The sequence below is a fragment of the Labeo rohita genome, chromosome 16 (genome assembly GCF_022985175.1).
Source record: "Labeo rohita strain BAU-BD-2019 chromosome 16, IGBB_LRoh.1.0, whole genome shotgun sequence".
In the NCBI taxonomy this organism is placed as follows: domain Eukaryota; kingdom Metazoa; phylum Chordata; class Actinopteri; order Cypriniformes; family Cyprinidae; genus Labeo; species Labeo rohita.
In genome coordinates this window covers 16206100-16225219 of record NC_066884.1, presented here as the reverse complement: position 1 = coordinate 16225219, position 19120 = coordinate 16206100, and the positions used below count along the sequence as shown (strand labels likewise).

The 19120-nt window shown below is 34.3% G+C and overlaps 3 protein-coding genes across 7 annotated transcripts; 1 reads left to right on the top strand and 2 right to left on the bottom strand.

Moving 5' to 3' along the window:
* Positions 1 to 5240: 5240 nt before the first annotated feature.
* Positions 5241 to 8913, bottom strand: isg20l2 (interferon stimulated exonuclease gene 20-like 2). Of its 3 annotated transcripts, none has more exons than XM_051132479.1 (4): positions 8802 to 8913; positions 6812 to 7480; positions 5871 to 6071; positions 5241 to 5631 (listed from the first exon to the last, which is right to left on the bottom strand). In XM_051132479.1, exons 2-4 carry the CDS (start codon positions 7421 to 7423, stop codon positions 5485 to 5487), a joined length of 960 nt encoding a protein of 319 aa, XP_050988436.1. In that variant the 5' UTR covers positions 7424 to 7480; positions 8802 to 8913; the 3' UTR covers positions 5241 to 5484. The 3 variants fall into 3 exon arrangements, with proteins under 3 accessions (XP_050988436.1, XP_050988437.1, XP_050988438.1); XM_051132480.1 differs by lacking the exon at positions 8802 to 8913 and having other exon boundaries at positions 6812 to 7153; positions 7303 to 7435; XM_051132481.1 differs by lacking the exon at positions 8802 to 8913 and having other exon boundaries at positions 6812 to 7072; positions 7303 to 7400.
* A 619-nt stretch (positions 8914 to 9532) lies between these two features.
* On the top strand, positions 9533 to 15670 carry mettl25b (methyltransferase like 25B). 2 transcript variants are annotated; one of them, XM_051130488.1, is made up of 8 exons: positions 9533 to 9766; positions 9958 to 10076; positions 11382 to 11598; positions 11714 to 11776; positions 11850 to 11984; positions 12773 to 13485; positions 13696 to 13880; positions 15096 to 15670. In XM_051130488.1, the coding sequence occupies exons 1-8, from the start codon at positions 9665 to 9667 to the stop codon at positions 15188 to 15190; spliced, it is 1629 nt and encodes a 542-aa protein (XP_050986445.1). In that variant the 5' UTR covers positions 9533 to 9664; the 3' UTR covers positions 15191 to 15670. The 2 variants fall into 2 exon arrangements, with proteins under 2 accessions (XP_050986445.1, XP_050986444.1); XM_051130487.1 differs by having other exon boundaries at positions 12671 to 13485.
* A 700-nt stretch (positions 15671 to 16370) lies between these two features.
* s100a1 (S100 calcium binding protein A1) lies at positions 16371 to 17761 on the bottom strand. 2 transcript variants are annotated; one of them, XM_051130554.1, is made up of 3 exons: positions 17673 to 17761; positions 16685 to 16853; positions 16371 to 16603 (listed from the first exon to the last, which is right to left on the bottom strand). In XM_051130554.1, exons 2-3 carry the CDS (start codon positions 16823 to 16825, stop codon positions 16454 to 16456), a joined length of 291 nt encoding a protein of 96 aa, XP_050986511.1. In that variant the 5' UTR covers positions 16826 to 16853; positions 17673 to 17761; the 3' UTR covers positions 16371 to 16453. The 2 variants fall into 2 exon arrangements, with proteins under 2 accessions (XP_050986511.1, XP_050986510.1); XM_051130553.1 differs by having other exon boundaries at positions 17696 to 17748.
* Positions 17762 to 19120: the final 1359 nt, after the last annotated feature.

The window sequence follows — 19120 nt, the reverse complement described above, 5'->3', positions numbered from 1 at the left end:
GATTAAAAGCTATCGAGGTAAAAAGAGCTCTAAATAATTTCTTTATTCCAAAACAAATATGTGTGTGTGTCTCCACCTTTTTCTTCAGCGCTGAAGTAAGCCTATGGGTGAGACTTCCGGTTCATTATCTGCTATAGGGACATAAGGAGAAGAAATAACAACTTGCAGTAAATGGTAATACTGATTGGACTACAAACCAGTGTCCGCATCATTAAGATAATACATTAAAATAATATAGTAAGACACACCTATGTGCAATATCAAGCAGCAAAATGAGCGGTTTTGTACATCTTTAAATAGCTGGACGCCGATGAGACCAGAAGCCAGACCCATAAAATTTACAAATGGCCACACCCACTCTTACAAGAAGAAAAATGTGGATATGGGGGTGTTTACTCCGAGGAGGCAATGGGTACTTATCAATATCCCTCCTCGTTTCCTCACTCCTCCGTCCTCCATCCTATGACCCGGAAAACGATCTAGCTCAGCCATCTTGTAGGACATCTCAATTCTCTAATTGCACCACGAGGAGGTGAGGATCGAGCAGTGAGGAGTCTTTTTTGGAGTCATGAGTGAGGATACAAAGGTGTATCCACTACGGAAGTCTTTTTGGGAAAAAAAAGTGATGCACATATAAATTCTCCTCTCTCTTCACATCTGTCATAATAATTTGACGTGATATATTTCAACAGAGCATCTTGCTTTATTAATATTTATTATGAAAGCCATAAATAAGGAACTTTAACAACATAAGGGCAGATCCCTTTAGCGCATTCCTCCGATTCCTCCGTCCTTAATTCCTTTCCTTGCATCCTTCCCTCATATCCTAAGGGGGGTGCAGCTAAGATGCAAGGAAAGGAAGGGAAACAAGGATGCATGTTGAAAAATGAGAAATGAGAAAGCACCCCGTCTCCTCAAAATATTGGATGAGAAACAATATGTAGTACAAAAATAAAACCAAAACACCAATACTTCAAAATATAACATTAAAAAGTGAAAAAACGAACTAACCAAAACTAACCAACTAACCACTGAGTTTTAACAGACCCCTAAAGCGTGTGGTGAGTTTGGTGGGGGGTAATTGAGAAGAGGCAATCCCTCTATCGGGATATGACTGGTTATGTTTGGCTGTGATTGGTTCATGCCATAAATCCAGCCTGGGTTTTTTCATGCACGTTCTGGGTTTGACAATCAGTCTGAATGAACAATATAATGGCGTTAATGGGAAAACTATTTTTAAAAAAGTAAACAACTCACACACTTAGATATAACAACTGCATTAAGTCAAAATAAAACTTAAAATGGCATGAAAACATGATCAGTTGGAGTTTTTAGTGAGTAATCAGCTTGGTGAAATTTACAGTAAATCTCCTTTGATGACTTATGACCTAAAAATATATAACATATAAAATATATATAAAAATATATAACAACAACAACTGAGGATGTAGATTATTTATTATTACTTGATTATGTCTTTTAATTCAAAATCACATTTAATACTATTATGCGAGTGAATTTTTTCTTTGAAGACATAATATTTTTTACCAATAGTTTTCTCATTTTTGCTTATACTTTCTCTTCCGTTCACTTTTTTAATTTAAAAATTATTTTTTTAAATAATGAGTAACTTGCACAACTGCATAATATTAGTCATGAATTGAAAGAATAGTCCAAAAAATTTTAATGAGTTTGTTTATTCATTGCAAGAGATTTGGGGAAGTTTAGCATTATATCACTTGCTCACCAATGGATCCTCTGCAGTGAATGGGTGTTGTCAGAATAAGAATCCAAACAGAAAAAAAAAACCCACCACAATAATCCACAAGTGATTCACATGACCTCAGCCTATCAATTAACATCCTGTAAGCTGTGTGTTTGTAATAAACAAACAATGGCCTGAGGGTGAGTATTTATAGCAAGTTTCATTTTTGGGTAAATTATTCCATTAGAAAAATGTGTTTGATTTTATCTAAAATGTTTTAATGTTACAGTAGTTCCAGAGATATTCAACAGATAAAACTGTGCAAATAAGTTCCTGCATAATCTTAGTAATGTAGGGTAATCATTTTGTTACATATATAAACATATTGAAGAAACTTTCACTCTCACTGAATTTATCCATTGTCTAAATTCCTATTTAAAGCAAGGATCAACTTTGCATTGAGCAAGAGTCCAAGGAGTGAGTGCCACAATGAATGCTTTGGTTCACTCAACTGCTAGGCCACAACAACACTGTATAATGAGAAATGAATGGTTATGTAAGTGTCTATTTCTGCAAGCATATTAAGAAAGTAAACACTGTCATGGCAAATATAAGCTACACAGTGCATGGAAGTGAATCTGGACCAGTACAACTCTGTAACACATCATAGCACCTTCCAAGACTGGCTGTGCTGACTCTCTCCAAACTAGGAGAAATTTTTTTATAAAGGTTGATGAGCCTTGACCATATCCTTCAGAAATGATGAAACATCCACTTATTCAGAGAAATGACCACTTTGAATTGGTTTTGAGGCATGAGTCACTGCTGATTCACATCTGAAAGTTTGAATCTGATCCATTTGTGAGTCATGTCTGTGAAGGTAACCGCATAAGGACACAACAGACCGGAGCCTAGCCTCCTGTTAAAACAGTAGCAAACTTTCAGAGATGAAAGGCTGGATGACAGAAGCAAGAAAACTCTTCTGCACACAAAGAGACAAGGATGAATATGGCTTTGTATATCACATATTCTTCAACAGAGTCATACACAAGAGGAATATAACACATCAACACAGCTGACTGTCTCAGAAATCCTAAAACTATGCTGAAGATGAGAAATCAGGTAATATCAGGTAACATCTGTAAATCACTATATACATTCAGACCAGACTTAATTTTACGTAAAAACAACAGTACGCCGTTTATTGGCTCTTGCATTATGGTAATCTTTTAGTAATGAGCAAGGGTACCTTTTTCTGTACCACAAGATTACCTCTGCCTGCCAGCTATTGAGGATTTTAAAACTTGATCCGTTTTACAGACATTACTACCATCCACATCCAAGCCACAAGTGGGAAAGTATGAAGTCACAGACTGCCGTCTCTCTGCAGCACATCCCATTAACCCTGATTTCATCAGGAACACTTTAAAATAAAGTTCAAATAATTAAAGGAGAAGTCCACTTCCAGAACAACAATTTACAAATAATTTACTCACCCACTTGTCATCCAGGATGTTCATGTCTTTCTTTCTTCAGTCATAAAGAAATTATGCTTTTTGAAAATGGACTAAATCTTTTTTTCGAAGTGGACTTCTCCTTCAACATTATTGAATGGAATAAGTATCATAAACTAAGAAATGACAGAATGTATACATTTTTAATATTATATTTAAATGCATATTAAATTATATTTAATGTCTAATACTTTATAGATATATTATTAATGATATATGATATGATAATATGATCATTCATATATATATTACATTAAATAATGCCTATATACACAACTTGAAATGTTAAAACATTAGTACATGTAGAATATTAGCCAATAAAAGATCAATAAATGCTGTAAATGTATCATAACATTATAATATTTAACTTTATAATTTAGATAAAATCTTTCAACAGTCTATATTATTGACAACAGTAAAAAAATATTGATTAAAATAAGTAGGTACATTTATTTGACATCAAAGACAACATATGTTTTTTTTATAATAATAAGGTGATTATAAAAATTGTTTATAAAAAAAAATTAATTTCTGACCCTGATACACACACACATTTAAATTACATGTTGAAATTTCATGGCAATCTGTTTTATTTTTAATGTCATGCCACAATTGATCTTAACATTGGTATGATACAGAGATTAACAAGAAAAATTACAAATTGTCACTGTAATGTCAAAAACACCCATGCTTTAGAATAAGACACTGTGGTCTTAAAGGAGAAGTCCACTTCCATAACAAAAATTTACAGATGATGTACTCACCCCCTTGTCATCCAAGATGTTCATGTCTTTCTTTCTTCAGTCGTAAAGAAATTATGTTTTTTGAGGAAAACATTTTAGCATTCAGCTCATCTTGTCTTACTCTGCCTGAACTCTGTTTTTTTACGGCTGATAGCAGTTAGGGTATGTCGAAAAACTCCCATCTCATGTTCTCCCTCAACTTCAAAATCATCCTATATCGCTGTTTTACCTTTTTTGTTAAGGGTGTTTGATCTTCTTTGCATGTTCACTTTGCAAATACTGTGTCGATACTTCTGCAGCGACGTAGGATGATTTTGAAATGATTTTTGAAGCTGAGGAAGAAAATACGATTGGAGTTTTTCAACATACCCTAACTGTCTTGAGCCAGAATACACAGAGTTCAAGCAGAGCAAGACAAGACAAGTGTTAGAGATTAAAAAATTTAAACTGTATTGTTTAAATGAAAATAACCAGTCTTTTCACTAGATAAGACCCTTCTTCCTCGCCTGTGATCGTTTACAACCGCATTTGGGATCGTTTGAAGCTGCATTTAAACTGCATTTTGGAAGTTCAAACTCGGGGCACCATATCAGTCCATTATATGGAGAAAAATCACAAAATGTTTTCCTCAAAAAGCATAATTTCTTTATGACTGAAGAAAGAAAGACATGAACATCTTGGTAGACCAGGGGGTAAGTACATTACCTGTAAATTTTTCTTCTGGAAGTGGACTTCTCCTTTAAGGCAGAGGCAAACCTCATGAATAATAAAACAGCAGTCACCAGTGAACCCTTCAGGACTGGACATTACAGCGTTAGGAAAGGATTTTACAGCCATTCTAAATGTGTAAACTTAAATGTTCTATGTTAAATCAGTTTTGCATATTTTAGATATCGTTAAACACACAAAAAAAATATATGCAAAAAGTGAAATTACAGCATGTAAGTATCAGATTGTGTTCTACAGTCTGTTAGATTGAACATTTCTTGTTACTCAGACTGCTGGGAAACTGGTGGGCAAGGAACATCCAGCTGCTTCCCAAACATCACCAAAGCCGTGCGACCGGACTCTTAAACACAGACTGACTGATGATTGAGTGGGTTTGGAAGGAAAAGAGCTTTGACTGTAATCTCAAGGATGGCAGTTGAGGCCCTGTTCATTTGGACAGTTAAATACAGGAGGAGAGCAGTAATTCATGTGGTGGTGTTGAATTCACAGTGGAAGAGGAATGCTGACTCGTCTGTTTCGTCAGACATCAGAAGACAGGCAGCCAGAAAGTGGAACAGTGAGAGCTATTTATTTATTTTTAAACTTTTTGTACAGATTCTGAACAGAACTCAAAACATCTGTAGACAATAAGCATAAAGACCAATTATTTGCCAACAAAACCAATATTGTTAATTTAAAATACTTTTTTTAAAGAAACTGATGAGCCCCCTAGTGGTATTTGAACCCAAGCACTGCTGAGATGTTTAGCTGATATAAAAGGTGTGAAGTAAAAAATCTTATCTTTAAAAAGCCCTTATGATTTTTGATTGAGAGCTAGATCCATTGCTTTATCTGAAAGGCTGAGAGCTGAGAGTTTTTGCTCCCACATGTTTTCCACTACTTTGTACAGTTCCATAGTGGCTTTGGCATCTTCTACTGATGAGTGGCCTCCCTTTCCGTTCTGAAAATATAAGAAGAGAGAGGTTTTCCTAGTGGAAAAAAAAGAAAACCATGCCTGTCTTTATTTTCTTCATAAAAATAGACTAACTTGTCCTCTCTCAATCCTAGGATCCAAGAGCTGCTTTGAACTGACTCTTACCCTGTCAGCTGAAATCCTCTAAGCACACTGATCATTGTGGCACAGGTAAAACTGACATCCGCTGAGCCACATCACAACATTCTGTGCCGAGTTAAACCCACCTGTATGTCCTTTTTGAGGATAGCCTTAGCGAGCCTCTTCAGAGACACCATTTCATGCACAGGCAGTCCAGCTTTCTGGTTTAGCAGCGGAATCCGTGCCGTATCTCGTGTTTGGCAAGCAGGATGGAAATATTTTAAGGCCTTGAAGTCATTATGGATGGCATGGCCCACAACCACTTTCCCTGTCATTATCTTCACAATCTGTGTATAAAACGTATAATAATGCTTAGTTGACTTACAAAATCAACCAGACTATTACTGGTTTGTCATTACTTGGTTTGTTTATTTTGAGCACAGTGATTAAATGATTTTTTTTCTACATAATTAAAAATAAATCAAAATTATAATAAAGAAATCTAAAATCACATTTTTTTTTTGTATTTTCCATTTTTATGTTCATTAATGTTACAGTGATTTTGTTGTGTGTGTGTGTGTTTTTTTCGTTATTGCTTTTTCCCAAATTTGTCAGGGCATTTTCTTGCACCAATATATTGAATTTTAGGGCATAACTGCATTTATGGAGTTGTTGCCCTCCGTCATATTTGTCAATAATCCACTGTATGAAATATAAGATGATGTACAGGTCTGGGGGCGGGGTCAGCGCGTTCATTGCGTTAAAATATTTGAATAGCGTTATTTTTCATAACTAATTAGTTAACGCGTTAAACTGACAGTCCTATTTTCATTTATATTTCTGTGTTAGTTACTGTAGCACATCCAGGTAAACTAAAATTGAAATGAAAAAGACCGCTTTGACAGCTTTTAAAAATATCTTATTTCGGTATTTATTTCAAGTAACTTTTAATGGTTTTAGTTGATGTTTATGTAGCTCAAGATCAAAAGAATAGCCCTAAAAACTGGTGTTTTGCTTGATAAAAGTGTCTTCTATACATATAAATGCAATATAACATGATCATTGAAGTAGAGATACTCATTCATACCTCTTTCTGTGCCTGATCAAAGGGTATGGCATGGAGAAGGTCCTGCCTCCTGATTCCGCTCCAGCGAGTGCGGAAATCCGTCACAGGATCGAGGGGTTTTATATATTTATCATAAATCACATCACCCTCGTAGGTCACGATACTGCAGCGGGCCAGTTCATTGCGACAGCCCTTCGGTCCTGTTCCCACCATCTCACAGTCCAACGCCACGTACTTTAAAGGTCCGAGGGAGCGGGGTGCCGCTTGGTGTGTCGGATGCCTCTGAGATGTGGAGGCAGTGGATGGAAATGAAAATGCAGATTTATGTGAAGACGTCTGTGCAGAACTAGAAGGCCCATTGGTCTTGTTAGGCAGAAATGAAGTAAATTTAGGAAAAACAGCACCTGGTTTTGATCGATCACCTCCACTGAGTTCGGTTTCTCTTGACTTTTTTTTATTTTTAAAATTGTTCTTTTTGTATTGCTTTTTATTTTGTTTCTCTTTTAACAAACCTTTGTGCTCCAGGTAATGTCTCCTTCCAAGGAAACGTTCATGCTTGGCATTTCCTCTTGATTTACCTGAATTTCCTCCTTGACTAGGCTCACAAACCAGGTTCAACATAAGCCCTGACATTCTTGTACACCCTCAAAGGTTGATTACAAACAGGAGTCTTCTTGATGTTCCTTTACTCTTAAATAGAGAAAAAGAAAAATGACTGTTAAGACAAAGAGCTAACATGACTATACAGAATGATTGTAACAATCATTCAAAACAAGTTTAAATAATAAAATAACAATTAAAGATAGATGCTACCAGTCAAACGCTTTTTAACAGTAAGATTTTTAATCTTTCTTCAAAAAGTCTCTTCTGCTCAACAAGCCTGCATTTATTTGATCCAAAGTACAGCAAAAACAGTTAAAATTAGAATTTTTTTTACTATTTTAAATAACTGGTTTCTATGTGAATATATTTTAAACATGTAATTTATTCCTGTGATCAAAGCTACATTTTCAGGCATCATTACTCCAGTCTTCAGTGTCACATAATCCTTGAGAAATCATAGAAATTAATACTTTTATTTATCAAGGATGCTTTAAATTTATCAAAAGTGATGATAAAGACATTTATAATGTTACAAAAGATTTCTATTTCAGATAAATCCTGTTCATCAAAGAAACATATAAAGTTGTTTTCAACATAATAATAATAATAATAATAAATATTTTTGGAGCAGCAATCACAGGAATAAATTACATTTTAAAATACATTCAAATAGAAATCAGTTATTTTAAATGGTATATTTGCAGGTTTGGTAGGCATAAGAGACTTCTTTAAAAACATGCATGAAAAATCTAAATCAAAAACTTTTGACTTGCTAGTGTATCTAACAACATTACCTCAATAAATTAAAAGGAAAATAAAAATAAAAAAGGATTAAAATAATTTAAAGGATTACAATAAATAATACAGTACAATACTACAGTGAATAGAAAACACATAATTATGTAACAGAAACTACTTTCCAAATAATATTTTGCACACCTTTAAAATAACTTTCCACTTTATACAATGGGTCTTTATTCATTAAAATATATAGACGCCTTTTAAATTAAACTCATACGACGATAGATCATATTAGGGGGAACGTGTCATGTAAAAGTTTGAAACACTCTTTTATAAATTATGTTTTTAAAGTTACGCAAAGAAAACACTCAAAAGGAAAGCTGACATTTTTACTAACTAGACATCTGACATTTTCACTTTTTACAATGACATTTTCACTTTCTTTACAGTTCCTGAGTCTTGTAAGTTTTGAATAAAAATGGCAGGTCGATAATGATTTTTAAATAAATTATGTATATTGCTCTTAAATTGCATATCAGAGCGCATTTTTATGACGGTCGGACAGGTTGTCTAGCCAATTTGCTTAGTATTACACTGTGTTTACCGAAATAAAGTATGCGTTTCTATTGCGTATAGACATAAACGTTCAAAACAGCCGAACACCTACCATAACTTGCCCCAAAAAGCGACCTTTGATATATATATTTTTCCTATTCTTCTGTTCAAAACAAGCATGCCGTACGTTGTGAGGGCATATGTACTTCCGGGTCGGAGTTTACGCTTATGGGAAGTTCGACTCTTTCAAACAGTTCATTTCAAAGAACCGGTTCAAAAACGAATTCAGTGATTCTTTTCTACTTCATTAAGTAATATCGCAGTAGTACCTGTTCTAAAGGCTAAATTTATGGGCTCAACACCTACTCTTTCACATTTTCTGACTGAGGTTGACTCGCTGCTTACATCTTTCGGTTTGACTAGCAATAAAAATGTGTCAGGTTTTTGTTTTTATAGTGGCTCTGGTCACGTTTAGACAGCTTTCTTTCATTGCTCTTTTATTTTTGTTTTTTATTTATTTCCCCTACCTCTTATTGTGTTTTAATTTTCATTTTTTTTTCTTAAAGGTTTTTTTTTTTTTTTTAATAAAAAATGTTCCAAAGCCTTCTAACCGCTGTTTATTAAATGTTCGACGCCATTTTTATTATTAGGTGATTATGGTATCGTATAATTTCAGTCTTCACACACTACATTTTTAGTACAAACAAACACACAACTGCATTTTTTCGCAGATTTGTTTATAATCAAGAAAGATTCAACTCATATTGTTCATTTTTGTGAATCAGTTGAACCGAATCATTTATTTGTTCACGAATCGGACATCACTAGTAGGCGGCGCGCTTGCGAACACGTGTGGTCGGACATGTAAACACAAAAGTCTTAATACGTTCCCAATTACGTTTCTCAGTTAAATGACTACTCGGAATATTGAAGTGCACCTGGTTTAATCTGCACGGTGTTTTTAGTGGTGGAGAAATGTTTGTTGCGGCTTTTTCAGAGCAAGAGCAGAGAGAACTAGCTGAGAAGCTGACTTCGCTCCTGTCAACCTACAGACACATATCAGATTCCTACATAATAGTAATAAATTAACAAGTTCTTGTACTGTTTCAGTGTTTTTGCGTTATAAATTGTGTTTTGATGTTTGTCAAGAATTCAAGTGTGAGTGTAACAGTAGACGAATAATCCCGTGAAGTTAAGCCGTGGGGTTTCTGTCATCTGAAATATTTATGTGCATGTGAAAGTGTATCTGTGTTTCTCCGTCCACGCAGGAGTTCTTCAGTGAGAGTTTGTGGGATACTCTGCCTGTGAGCTGGCAGGACGCCCTCGGTGATCTTACACCCCCACAGATCGCTGATCTGCTGCTGGATAGAGAGATTAAGGACAGGCGGTAAATGAGTTTTTCTTTGTATCTGTTTCTGGTTGTTAACAACACCTTGCTTTAAATTAAGAATTATGTTACAAAGTCAGAACTTTGCTCAAAATCCACTTTGTAATCCACGAGGAGCATTTGTCTGTAGAAAAGGCTTTGAGATTAATAGATAGAAATGCATGAAGTGATAAAATGTATACTTTGAATGCAAGGAAATGTCTGCGCTGGACCCAGTATTTTAAATTGGACATCAAGTGGTGATCTAACACAGTACCAAAATAGCTTATTGTACCAGTGTTATTTTAGCATCAATGAGGAGATTTTATTGTTTTTATTGATATTTTAAATTAATTTTTTCATTTTAATTTTGTTTAAATTATTTTGGCGTGTTTTTATTTATTTTAGTATTTTAGTCAAGTAAATGTTGAAGTGAAATGTTTACATACACCTTGCAGAATCTGCAAAATAGGATCATACAAAATGTATGTTATTGTTTATTTAATACTGACCTGAATAAGATATTTCACATGAAAGACCATATAGTTCACAAGAGAAAATAATAGTTGAATTTATAAAAATGACCCCATTCAAAAGTTTACATACACTTGATTCTTAATACTGTGTTGTTACATGAATGATCCACAGATGTGTTTTTGTGTTTAATGATAGTTGTTCATGAGTTCCTTGTTTGTCCTAAACAGTTAAACTGCCTGCTGTTCTTCAGAAAAATCCTTCAGGTCCCACAAATTCTTTGTTTTTTTAGCATTTTTGTGTATTTAAACCCTTTCCAATAATGACTGTATGATTTTGAGATTCATCTTTTCACACTGAGGACAACTGAAGGACTTATATGCAACTGTTACAGAAGGTTCAAACACTTACTGATGCTTCAGAAGGAAACACAAAGAATTAAGAGCTGGTGGGTGAAAGAAACAAAAAAAAAAACAGCTGTGGATCATTCAGGTAACAACACAGTATTAAGAATCAAGTGTATGTAAACTTTTGAATGGGGTAATTTTTATAATTTCAACTATTATTTTCTCCTTTGGACTATATGTAAACGTCTTTAATGTGAAATATCTTATTCAGGTCAGTGCTTAATAAATAAAATAACATGCATTTTGTATGATCCCTTTTATTTTGGTAAAATAGTTAACATTTTGCAGATTCTGCAAGGTGTATGTAAACTTTGTACTTCAACTGTATATACAGTGACTTTCTATTAAAACATTTGATAGTTGTTGTTTTTTTTTTAACTATTTTATATACTGAACATACAAATGGAAGTAATTTCAAAGGTGTGGTATTTATTCTGTCTTTTAGGTACCCGTCTGTGTGGCCTCTATCCTTACTTGCACTGCGGTCAGCAGCACATGCGCTGTCGTTTCCACGTAAAGCACCAGGTGGCCACAGTCAGGACACAGGTGCAGCAGTACCAGATGAGTTTCAGTCGAACCAGAGTCAGAGTTCTTTATTACGACACATATTCCGTAAACACGTCAAGCCTAAGAAGCAGCACGAAATCCGCCGACTAGGCACGGTACGGGTACATTATACTGCATGTAATGTCAGTGTGGAAATATACATTATATAATACATTATTAAAGAAATCTGAAATATCTAAAGATTATTCAAAAATGTTTCTTAAATTCTAGCTGGTCAAGAAGTTGTGTGATCAGGCCAACTGTAGCAGTGTGGTTGATGTTGGGTCTGGACAGGTACGGTAATATCTTAATTTTCCTATGGTAAATATGCCAATATTACTCACTCTAATTTGATCCATCTCTCCAGGGTCATTTGACACGGTTTCTGTCTTTTGGACTCGGCCTGGATGTCACTGGAATTGAGGCTGACCCTAACCTTGTTTCAATGGCTACCAAATTTGATAGACAGCTGCTATTGACACTCGCCAAAGAGAATCAAAAGGTATGACCCTCATAAATTGTTCTATTAAATAATCTATTATCCTTTAAATCATGTATTTTCTGTTTTTTAATCATCTTTTGATATTACATAATGATTGATACATATTTTAAGCTTGTGTTATAATTTAGTCCATGTTTTTGGAATTATTTTTATTTTATTTAGTATTATTATAATGTTCTATTTTGCATTTTTTAACTTAAAAAATGTTTTATAAATTAATTTTTTAATTATTTCTTATTTTTAAAGGAATAGTTCACACAAAAATGACAATTCTGTCATTAATTGCTCAATCTCCTGTCGTTACAAACCTGTAAGACCTTTGGTCATCTTCGTAACACAAATTAAGATATTTTGATTAAATCTGAGAGCTTTCTGACCCTGCATAGACAGTGACATAAATGACACGTTCAAAGCCCAGAAAGGTAGTAAAGACATTGTTAAAATAGTCCATGTGACATCAGTGGTACCGTAATCAACTGTAATTGTAAATAAAGCTGTGAGAATACCTTTTCGTGTGCAAAGAAAACAAAAATAATGACTTTATACAACAATTTCTTCTCTTTCGTGTCAGTCTTTGCTGAGCATTCAGGAGAGTACCAGGATTTTTGGTTGAACTATTCCTTTAAGTAACTGTGTAAACCACAGGTTTTTTACTGTGACAATTCTAATCAGTGTTTCTGTTGTAGTCAGGAAACGCTCAGAGTCTTTATTCTGTACCTGGTCCTTCTCCACGTCATGTCGTGGGCTGGGTTAACCCAAAGGCTTCATGGGATGTCTTCATTCAACAGCTTGGTGTGACAGCAACTGAAAGTGACAGTATTGGAGCAACCAGTGGGTCATATGAAAAGAATCAGCGGGTGGAAGAGCTGCATCTAGAGCCGCATTCATGCCAAACCAAAGCAGAGGAGTTACAAAATACACTTCTGACTCAAAAAAACGACATGAACACTTCAGACTCTGTAGCACAAATAAACACAATTTTTCCATCAGGGATGGCGACTGAAATGCTTACCTGCAAAACCGTATCAGTTACTGACTGTGGTGCCAATAAACCTAGAAGTTTTTTACTCACAGGTCTTCATGCTTGTGGAGACCTTAGCTCTACACTTCTGCGTCATTTTGCCAACTGTCCTCACGTTCAGGTCATCACATCAGTTGCTTGCTGCTATATGAAAATCTCAACGAAGGAGAGCCCAAACCCTCCGGGGGTTTTCCAGCCCCCATTTTCTACAGATACAGTGGCGGATTCCTGTTCAGAATATGGTTATCCGATGAGTGACTGGGTACGTGGATTACCAGGGCACCAGTTGTCGTATAAGGCACGAGAGGGAGCGTGTCACGCAATAGAGGACTATCTACACCGACTGAGAGAGGAGAGCAGCTTACTGCGGACACACTGCTACAGAGCCATCTTAGAAAGCATCATCAGAGCGGAGAGGCCCGATATGCGAAGACCAGGCGTTCAGACCGTTAAAAAAGCCCACGCACTGTCATTTTCCGAGTTAGTGCCTTTATTGTGACATTTGAGAATAATAATATATTTAAAGAACTGGCATATCTGTGACTCCCGAGCTGCAGTTTCTGGAACAGGAAGGAGTTGAGAAACTAGTCCTGTAGAATTAAATCCCAATGGCATGTTTTAAACTTGTTTTTAGGTACATCTGAGATACTAGACTGCTGGATTATAATATTAGCTTTTGTTTTATCACAGGTATGCTTGTTTGGCATTGCCACGGGTGGGCCTACCTGCTGATGTCCAATTTGACCCTGCCGATGTGGATGCAATGCTAGCGCACCAGGGTAAAGTGGTGGCGTACTTCAGCCTGGTTCTTCTCCTTGCACCTGTGGTGGAAACTCTAGTGTTATTGGATAGAATGATTTTCCTGCAAGAGAGAGGTACATGGAGCAGAGCCAGTCACTCATATGAGGAAATGAAAATGAACAAATTAGCTTTTTTATTTTGACACAACAGCAGCATTTTTCTGACATGTTTTGTAATGTTATTACAGTATCAATTTTTGATTATTTTGTTAATATTAATTATCTTTACATAATGTTTATAGAAGAAGTTATAGATAGGAGTTTCATTAGTTGTATTACCTTAATGATTAATTTAGTAATATTTATAATTTATTTACATAACTTTTGACTTTTCTACTCAAAAATATTTGAGTATCTACCAAATAATGTATTTTAGATTTTAGACATAACTTACACTTACACAAAAGTCAAAAGTTTTTGAACAGTAAGATTTTTAAAGTAAGTCTACCAAGCCTGCATTTATTTGATCCAATACAGTAAAAACAGTACAATTTTGAAATTCTTATTATTTAAAATAACTGTTTTTATTTGAATATATTTTAAAATGTAATTTATTCCTTTTTAAAGCTGAGTTTTTAGCAATCATTTTAATATTCTGATTTGCTGCTCAAACATTTATTAGAGTCAAATTTTTTCAGGATTCTTTGATAAATAGAGAGTTCATAGAAATCTTTTGTAACATTATAAATATCTTAATCATCACTTTTGATCAATTTAAAGCATCCTTGCTAAATAAAAGAATTAATGTCTATATATACCCCCCAATTATACTGACTCTAGGCTTTTGAATGGTATAGTGTATAATGTTACAAAAGCTTTTTATTTCAGATAAATGCTGATCTTTGGATCTTTCTATTCATCAAAGAATCCTGAAAAAATGTACTTGGCTGTTTTAAATATTGATATGATTATAATAAATGTTTCTTGAACAGCAAATCAGCATATTAGAATGATTTCTGAAGGATCATAATACACTGAAGACTGAAGTAATGATGCTGAAAATTCAGCTTTGATCACAGGAATAAATTACATTTTAAAGTATATTCAAATAGAAAACAGTTATTTTAAATGAAAATATACTTCTGCTGTTTTTGCTGTATTTTGGATCAAATAAATGCAGACTTGGTGAGCCTTAGAGACTTCTTAAAAAAAAAAAAAAGAAACATAAAAAACCGTACTGTTCAAAAACTTTTTAACTGGTACTACATATTCATCAGTTTTCATGACCTTTTTTCCGTGATCACTTTTCCAGGTCTAGATTATAATTCGCCTTTGTATTTTCATATTTAGGTTTCCAGAGTAAACTCATCCCACTCTTTGATGCTGCTTTTTCTCCACGAAACCTGGTACTGGTGTCCGTCAAGCCCAAAGAAGCGCAGAGCTGAATGAAATAACATACACCAACATCAAATCCAAGTTCTGAGTCACAACCACATTATTAGATTAACAGAAACATATGAATGAAATGCCCTTAAATGAACTGCCACATTTTTAGGAACCAAAATTGGAGGTTTGAGTTTACGTTTTCCAAAGTGATTCATTAATGGGTCACTGTCAGTCATTTTTTCCCCCTGTCATGCTTGCTTTCAGTCATGTGAAAAAATTGCATCGCATTTTAAATGACCTTTAAATGAGGAAAATTCTTCTTCCGAATACTAAACTTTTAAAAGATGTTTTTAATATTTTTAACCTTATTAAAAAGACAGTCAAACTGTTTTTTTCTCTAATGTATTTAAGAAGGATTTATATTACACTGGACAAAGTTGCTATTGCCTGTGGGTTCACCTCTATTACAAAAGACATTCAGACCCAGAATCTACTGTATAACTGCAGGTTACATCTGCAAATAAAAACACTGTAATTGAGAGGCTAACATGTCTTTTTTTTTACCTATAGATGGCACTCTTAAGACACAATCAGGTCAAACCTTCAAAGACAGTATTTTAAAGCCCCCATGATATTTGTTGTACTTCCACTATGCTGCCATGACAAAGATGCTCATTTCCAAACTTCATTTACAGAAACTATAAGTGATCATGCATTAATATGATTTAAGATAATTTAATCTTTATTCCATAATTACACTTACAATAACTTACTGTTCTTTAGAATTTACTTCAGTTAATTAACATGACTTTGCTAGTCATTTGTGGTTACATGGTTTAAAATGATTTTAAACTCTTACTTACAAATGCACATTTTTTTTTTTACCAAATAAAATGAAGCTTGAACTTGTATGAGACTTTTCCAGATCTGGAAATCACACTTTCAAAATTGCCTCTTATTTAAGTCTTAAATATAAATGTAAAGATTAAAATTAAAGTCCAAGACAATATGAATTCTATTGGTAAATAAGAAAAAAAAAAAAAAAAAAAAAAATTGTCAAGCAAACAAAGGAAATAATAGGTCAGTATACATCTTGATAATGTGCTCTAGCTTATTTTAATGCTTTGACTTTTTGTAAAGTCATCTTAGGTCACTTGCTCTAATCAAAACATTGCATCTTATGCACACTTGACAGTTTACTTCGACAACTTCCACTTTCCATACACACACATACAAGTCTGCATCTCACTAGAGTCTTTATTTCTGATAAATAACACTTACAAAATGTTCTCACACAGCTGAAGAGAGACATGGAAGGACATTTAATTCTTCATGCTCTCTACAAAGAATTCATTGCATGCCACTGTGAGAGCAGCCACCAGCACAACAAACTCCTGAAAGTCCACTTCTCCATCCCGGTTCTCATCCAAATCAGACATGATCTTCTCCACAACCATGGGGTCTTTACTCGCCTACGACAGGACACACAGTTATTCTTCTATTATGCATGTGAGCTAATAATGTTTCAAAATGTTAATACGACTAAAACACACCGCTAAAAAGTCACCGAGTTCTCCTTGAAGCAAGCTCTTGAGCTCGGCTTTGCTTAGCTTGTACTTGTCTCCTTCTTTGGAGGAGTATGTGTGGAACACTTTAATCAGGCCTTCCATTGCGTCTTCCAGTTTTGAAACCATGGTGTTGTTTACCTTTGTAGAAAATATACTTTGGAAAAAAAAACAAAGCATTATGCAATCTTAACATGGAGAATCAATGCAGGTTTAGTGGACTACATGATCATATTCATTTAAAAGCATTTGTCTATATTCAATAAAAGCATGTTTAGTCCGTTTCGATACTTAAAAATCGAGGTGTACTGTTTGCACAGACACCTGCTGACCCCAGGGGCCCCGTTTTCCCCTTAAGAATGGGGTTACACAGCCAGAGAGGAATTTAATATCTGTGAGCGAACTGGCCTTTTGGCACTGGCAGGCTGATGACGATCATGAGGGAGGTGGAAGACAGGTATACATCAATTATTCAATTAGTCTTTTGTATGAACTACAGGCTCTGAGACTGTTTAGCCACCATTAAGGCATATAGGCCTTATTTTTAATATTAGATGCATATTAAATCTAAAGTCTCAAATAGAATAGGTAAATATTTAAGATATGAACACTGAATGACAATGAATTAACATCAAACCATTTAGACTGTTTAAAACAATCCACTAATGCGCTAATGAACGAAAACCTTCCATCAGCACAATTAAAGTGAGTTTACTCATATTGGCCACAAAAAGTATACTGTCTATTGAAACGCATACACTGCCTCATTCGTATTACATGGAGAGTTATCGAAGTGCAAGGTCATAATTTTTAAATCTCTCGTTACATGCATTTACCTTTAATAATTAGCGTAAAGTGGCATTTATTCTTACGTTAAACGTCTTAAAACACAACTAATCGCGTGCATATAAGTTAGGGGTTATTGTAATCAACATAGCATTAGTAAGTCTATAAAAACAAAGCGTTATCAACTTACCTAGACACAGAAGTAGCACCTACCGCTTGAAAAGTGACTTGTGCTCATTCATTAAGTAGCGTCCATTCACCTGTGCGGGAGAAATAGCCAAGTGGGCGGAGCTTCTTCCAACCGCAAACCGCACGTCTAACGACGTCACCACGCACGCTGCTCACATATATTAGATGCTGTTTCATGTTAGTAAATAAATTTGCAACTATATAAAAATGTGACAGTTTTTGTAGGTTTAAAGTGAAACACGGATAAAAGTTTTATTTTGATTTTTAAATTGTTTTGACTAGTATGAGTGAAAGATCAAATTAATTCACGTAGCTTTGAGTTTAATGATTGCTGCTTTGTCAGGAAAGGTTCAGTGTGAGGCTGTGGAATGTTTACCCGTGAGCAGGAAGTTGAAGAATGAGTCTTTTGAGGCCAACTGAATTCCTGGCGTCTTCCTATCTCGGATCTCACTTGAGTAGGCAACTCACTTTTCATTTTATTAAAACATTTTGTTTTGTTCAAGCCCTGTCAAATGATATCAGCGTCAGGCTAAAGGAATTTGATGTTGCGCAATGTTATGTAGTGGAGTGAGGCGTGTTTGTGGCACCACAAGTTGTTTTTTCATTATCACAGTAGTAAATGTTACTAGAATTCATCTCTTTTGGCATCTAAAACTTAAATTGTTTTTTGGGGGAAAAAAAAATGTTATTATCAGGGTTATTGTCCTTAACTAAACCTAAAATGTAAACATTTCCATTACTTAAAGCGAAAGAAATGTTAACTGAAATGTATTTATATACAAAACAAAACCTTATATTATTTTATTTCAGCTAGTTGCCAAGCCACCATTTTTCATTTTCATTTAGCTTAACCTGAAGTACTAACATAACTAAAACTATAATTAAATATCATATAGACATTTACAAAACAAATTAAATAAAATTACAAGCACAAGTAAAACACAAACAGAAAATACACTACCAGTCAAAAGTTTTTGAACAGTAAAATTATTATTATTTTTTTAAAGAAGTCTCTTCTTCTCACCAAGCCTGCATTTATTTGATCTAAGTACAGCAAAAACAGTAAAATTTCTGAAATAATAATTGTTTTCTATTTTAATATATTTTACAATGTATTTTATACATGTGATTTCAAAGCTGAATTTTTAGCATCATTACTCCAGGCACATGATCCTTCAGAAATCATTCTAATATTCTAAAAAAACATTATAAATAACATTATAAATGTCTTTATCATCACATTTGATCAACTTAAAGCCTTCTTGCTAAATAAAAGTATTTAAAAATAAAAATAAATTATACTGACTCCAAGCTTTTGAATGGTATAGTGTATAATGTTACAAAAGTTTTATTTTAGGATAAATGCTGATCTTTGGATCTTTCTATTCATCAAAGAATCCTGAAAAAATGTACTAAGCTGTTTTAAATATTGATAATATTAATAAAATG

What these genes read in the sequence shown, in the direction of transcription:
- isg20l2 (XM_051132479.1), bottom strand. Translation starts at nt 7,423, where the DNA reads ATGTCAGGGCTTATGTTGAACCTGGTTTGTGAGCCTAGTCAAGGAGGA. An exon ending in TTGATCAGGCACAGAAAGAG is followed by an intron (nt 6,072 to 6,811) that starts GTATGAATGAGT and finishes TTTTATACACAG; the next exon opens with ATTGTGAAGATAATGACAGG. An exon ending in TCCTCAAAAAGGACATACAG is followed by an intron (nt 5,632 to 5,870) that starts GTGGGTTTAACT and finishes TTATATTTTCAG; the next exon opens with AACGGAAAGGGAGGCCACTC.
- mettl25b (XM_051130487.1), top strand. Translation starts at nt 9,665, where the DNA reads ATGTTTGTTGCGGCTTTTTCAGAGCAAGAGCAGAGAGAACTAGCTGAG. An exon ending in TCGCCAAAGAGAATCAAAAG is followed by an intron (nt 11,985 to 12,670) that starts GTATGACCCTCA and finishes TTTCTGTTGTAG; the next exon opens with TCAGGAAACGCTCAGAGTCT. An exon ending in CACGCACTGTCATTTTCCGA is followed by an intron (nt 13,486 to 13,695) that starts GTTAGTGCCTTT and finishes GTTTTATCACAG; the next exon opens with GTATGCTTGTTTGGCATTGC.
- s100a1 (XM_051130553.1), bottom strand. Translation starts at nt 17,724, where the DNA reads ATGAATGAGCACAAGTCACTTTTCAAGCG. An exon ending in CACAAGTCACTTTTCAAGCG is followed by an intron (nt 16,854 to 17,695) that starts GTAGGTGCTACT and finishes TTTTTTCCAAAG; the next exon opens with TATATTTTCTACAAAGGTAA. An exon ending in AACTCGGTGACTTTTTAGCG is followed by an intron (nt 16,604 to 16,684) that starts GTGTGTTTTAGT and finishes GTCCTGTCGTAG; the next exon opens with GCGAGTAAAGACCCCATGGT.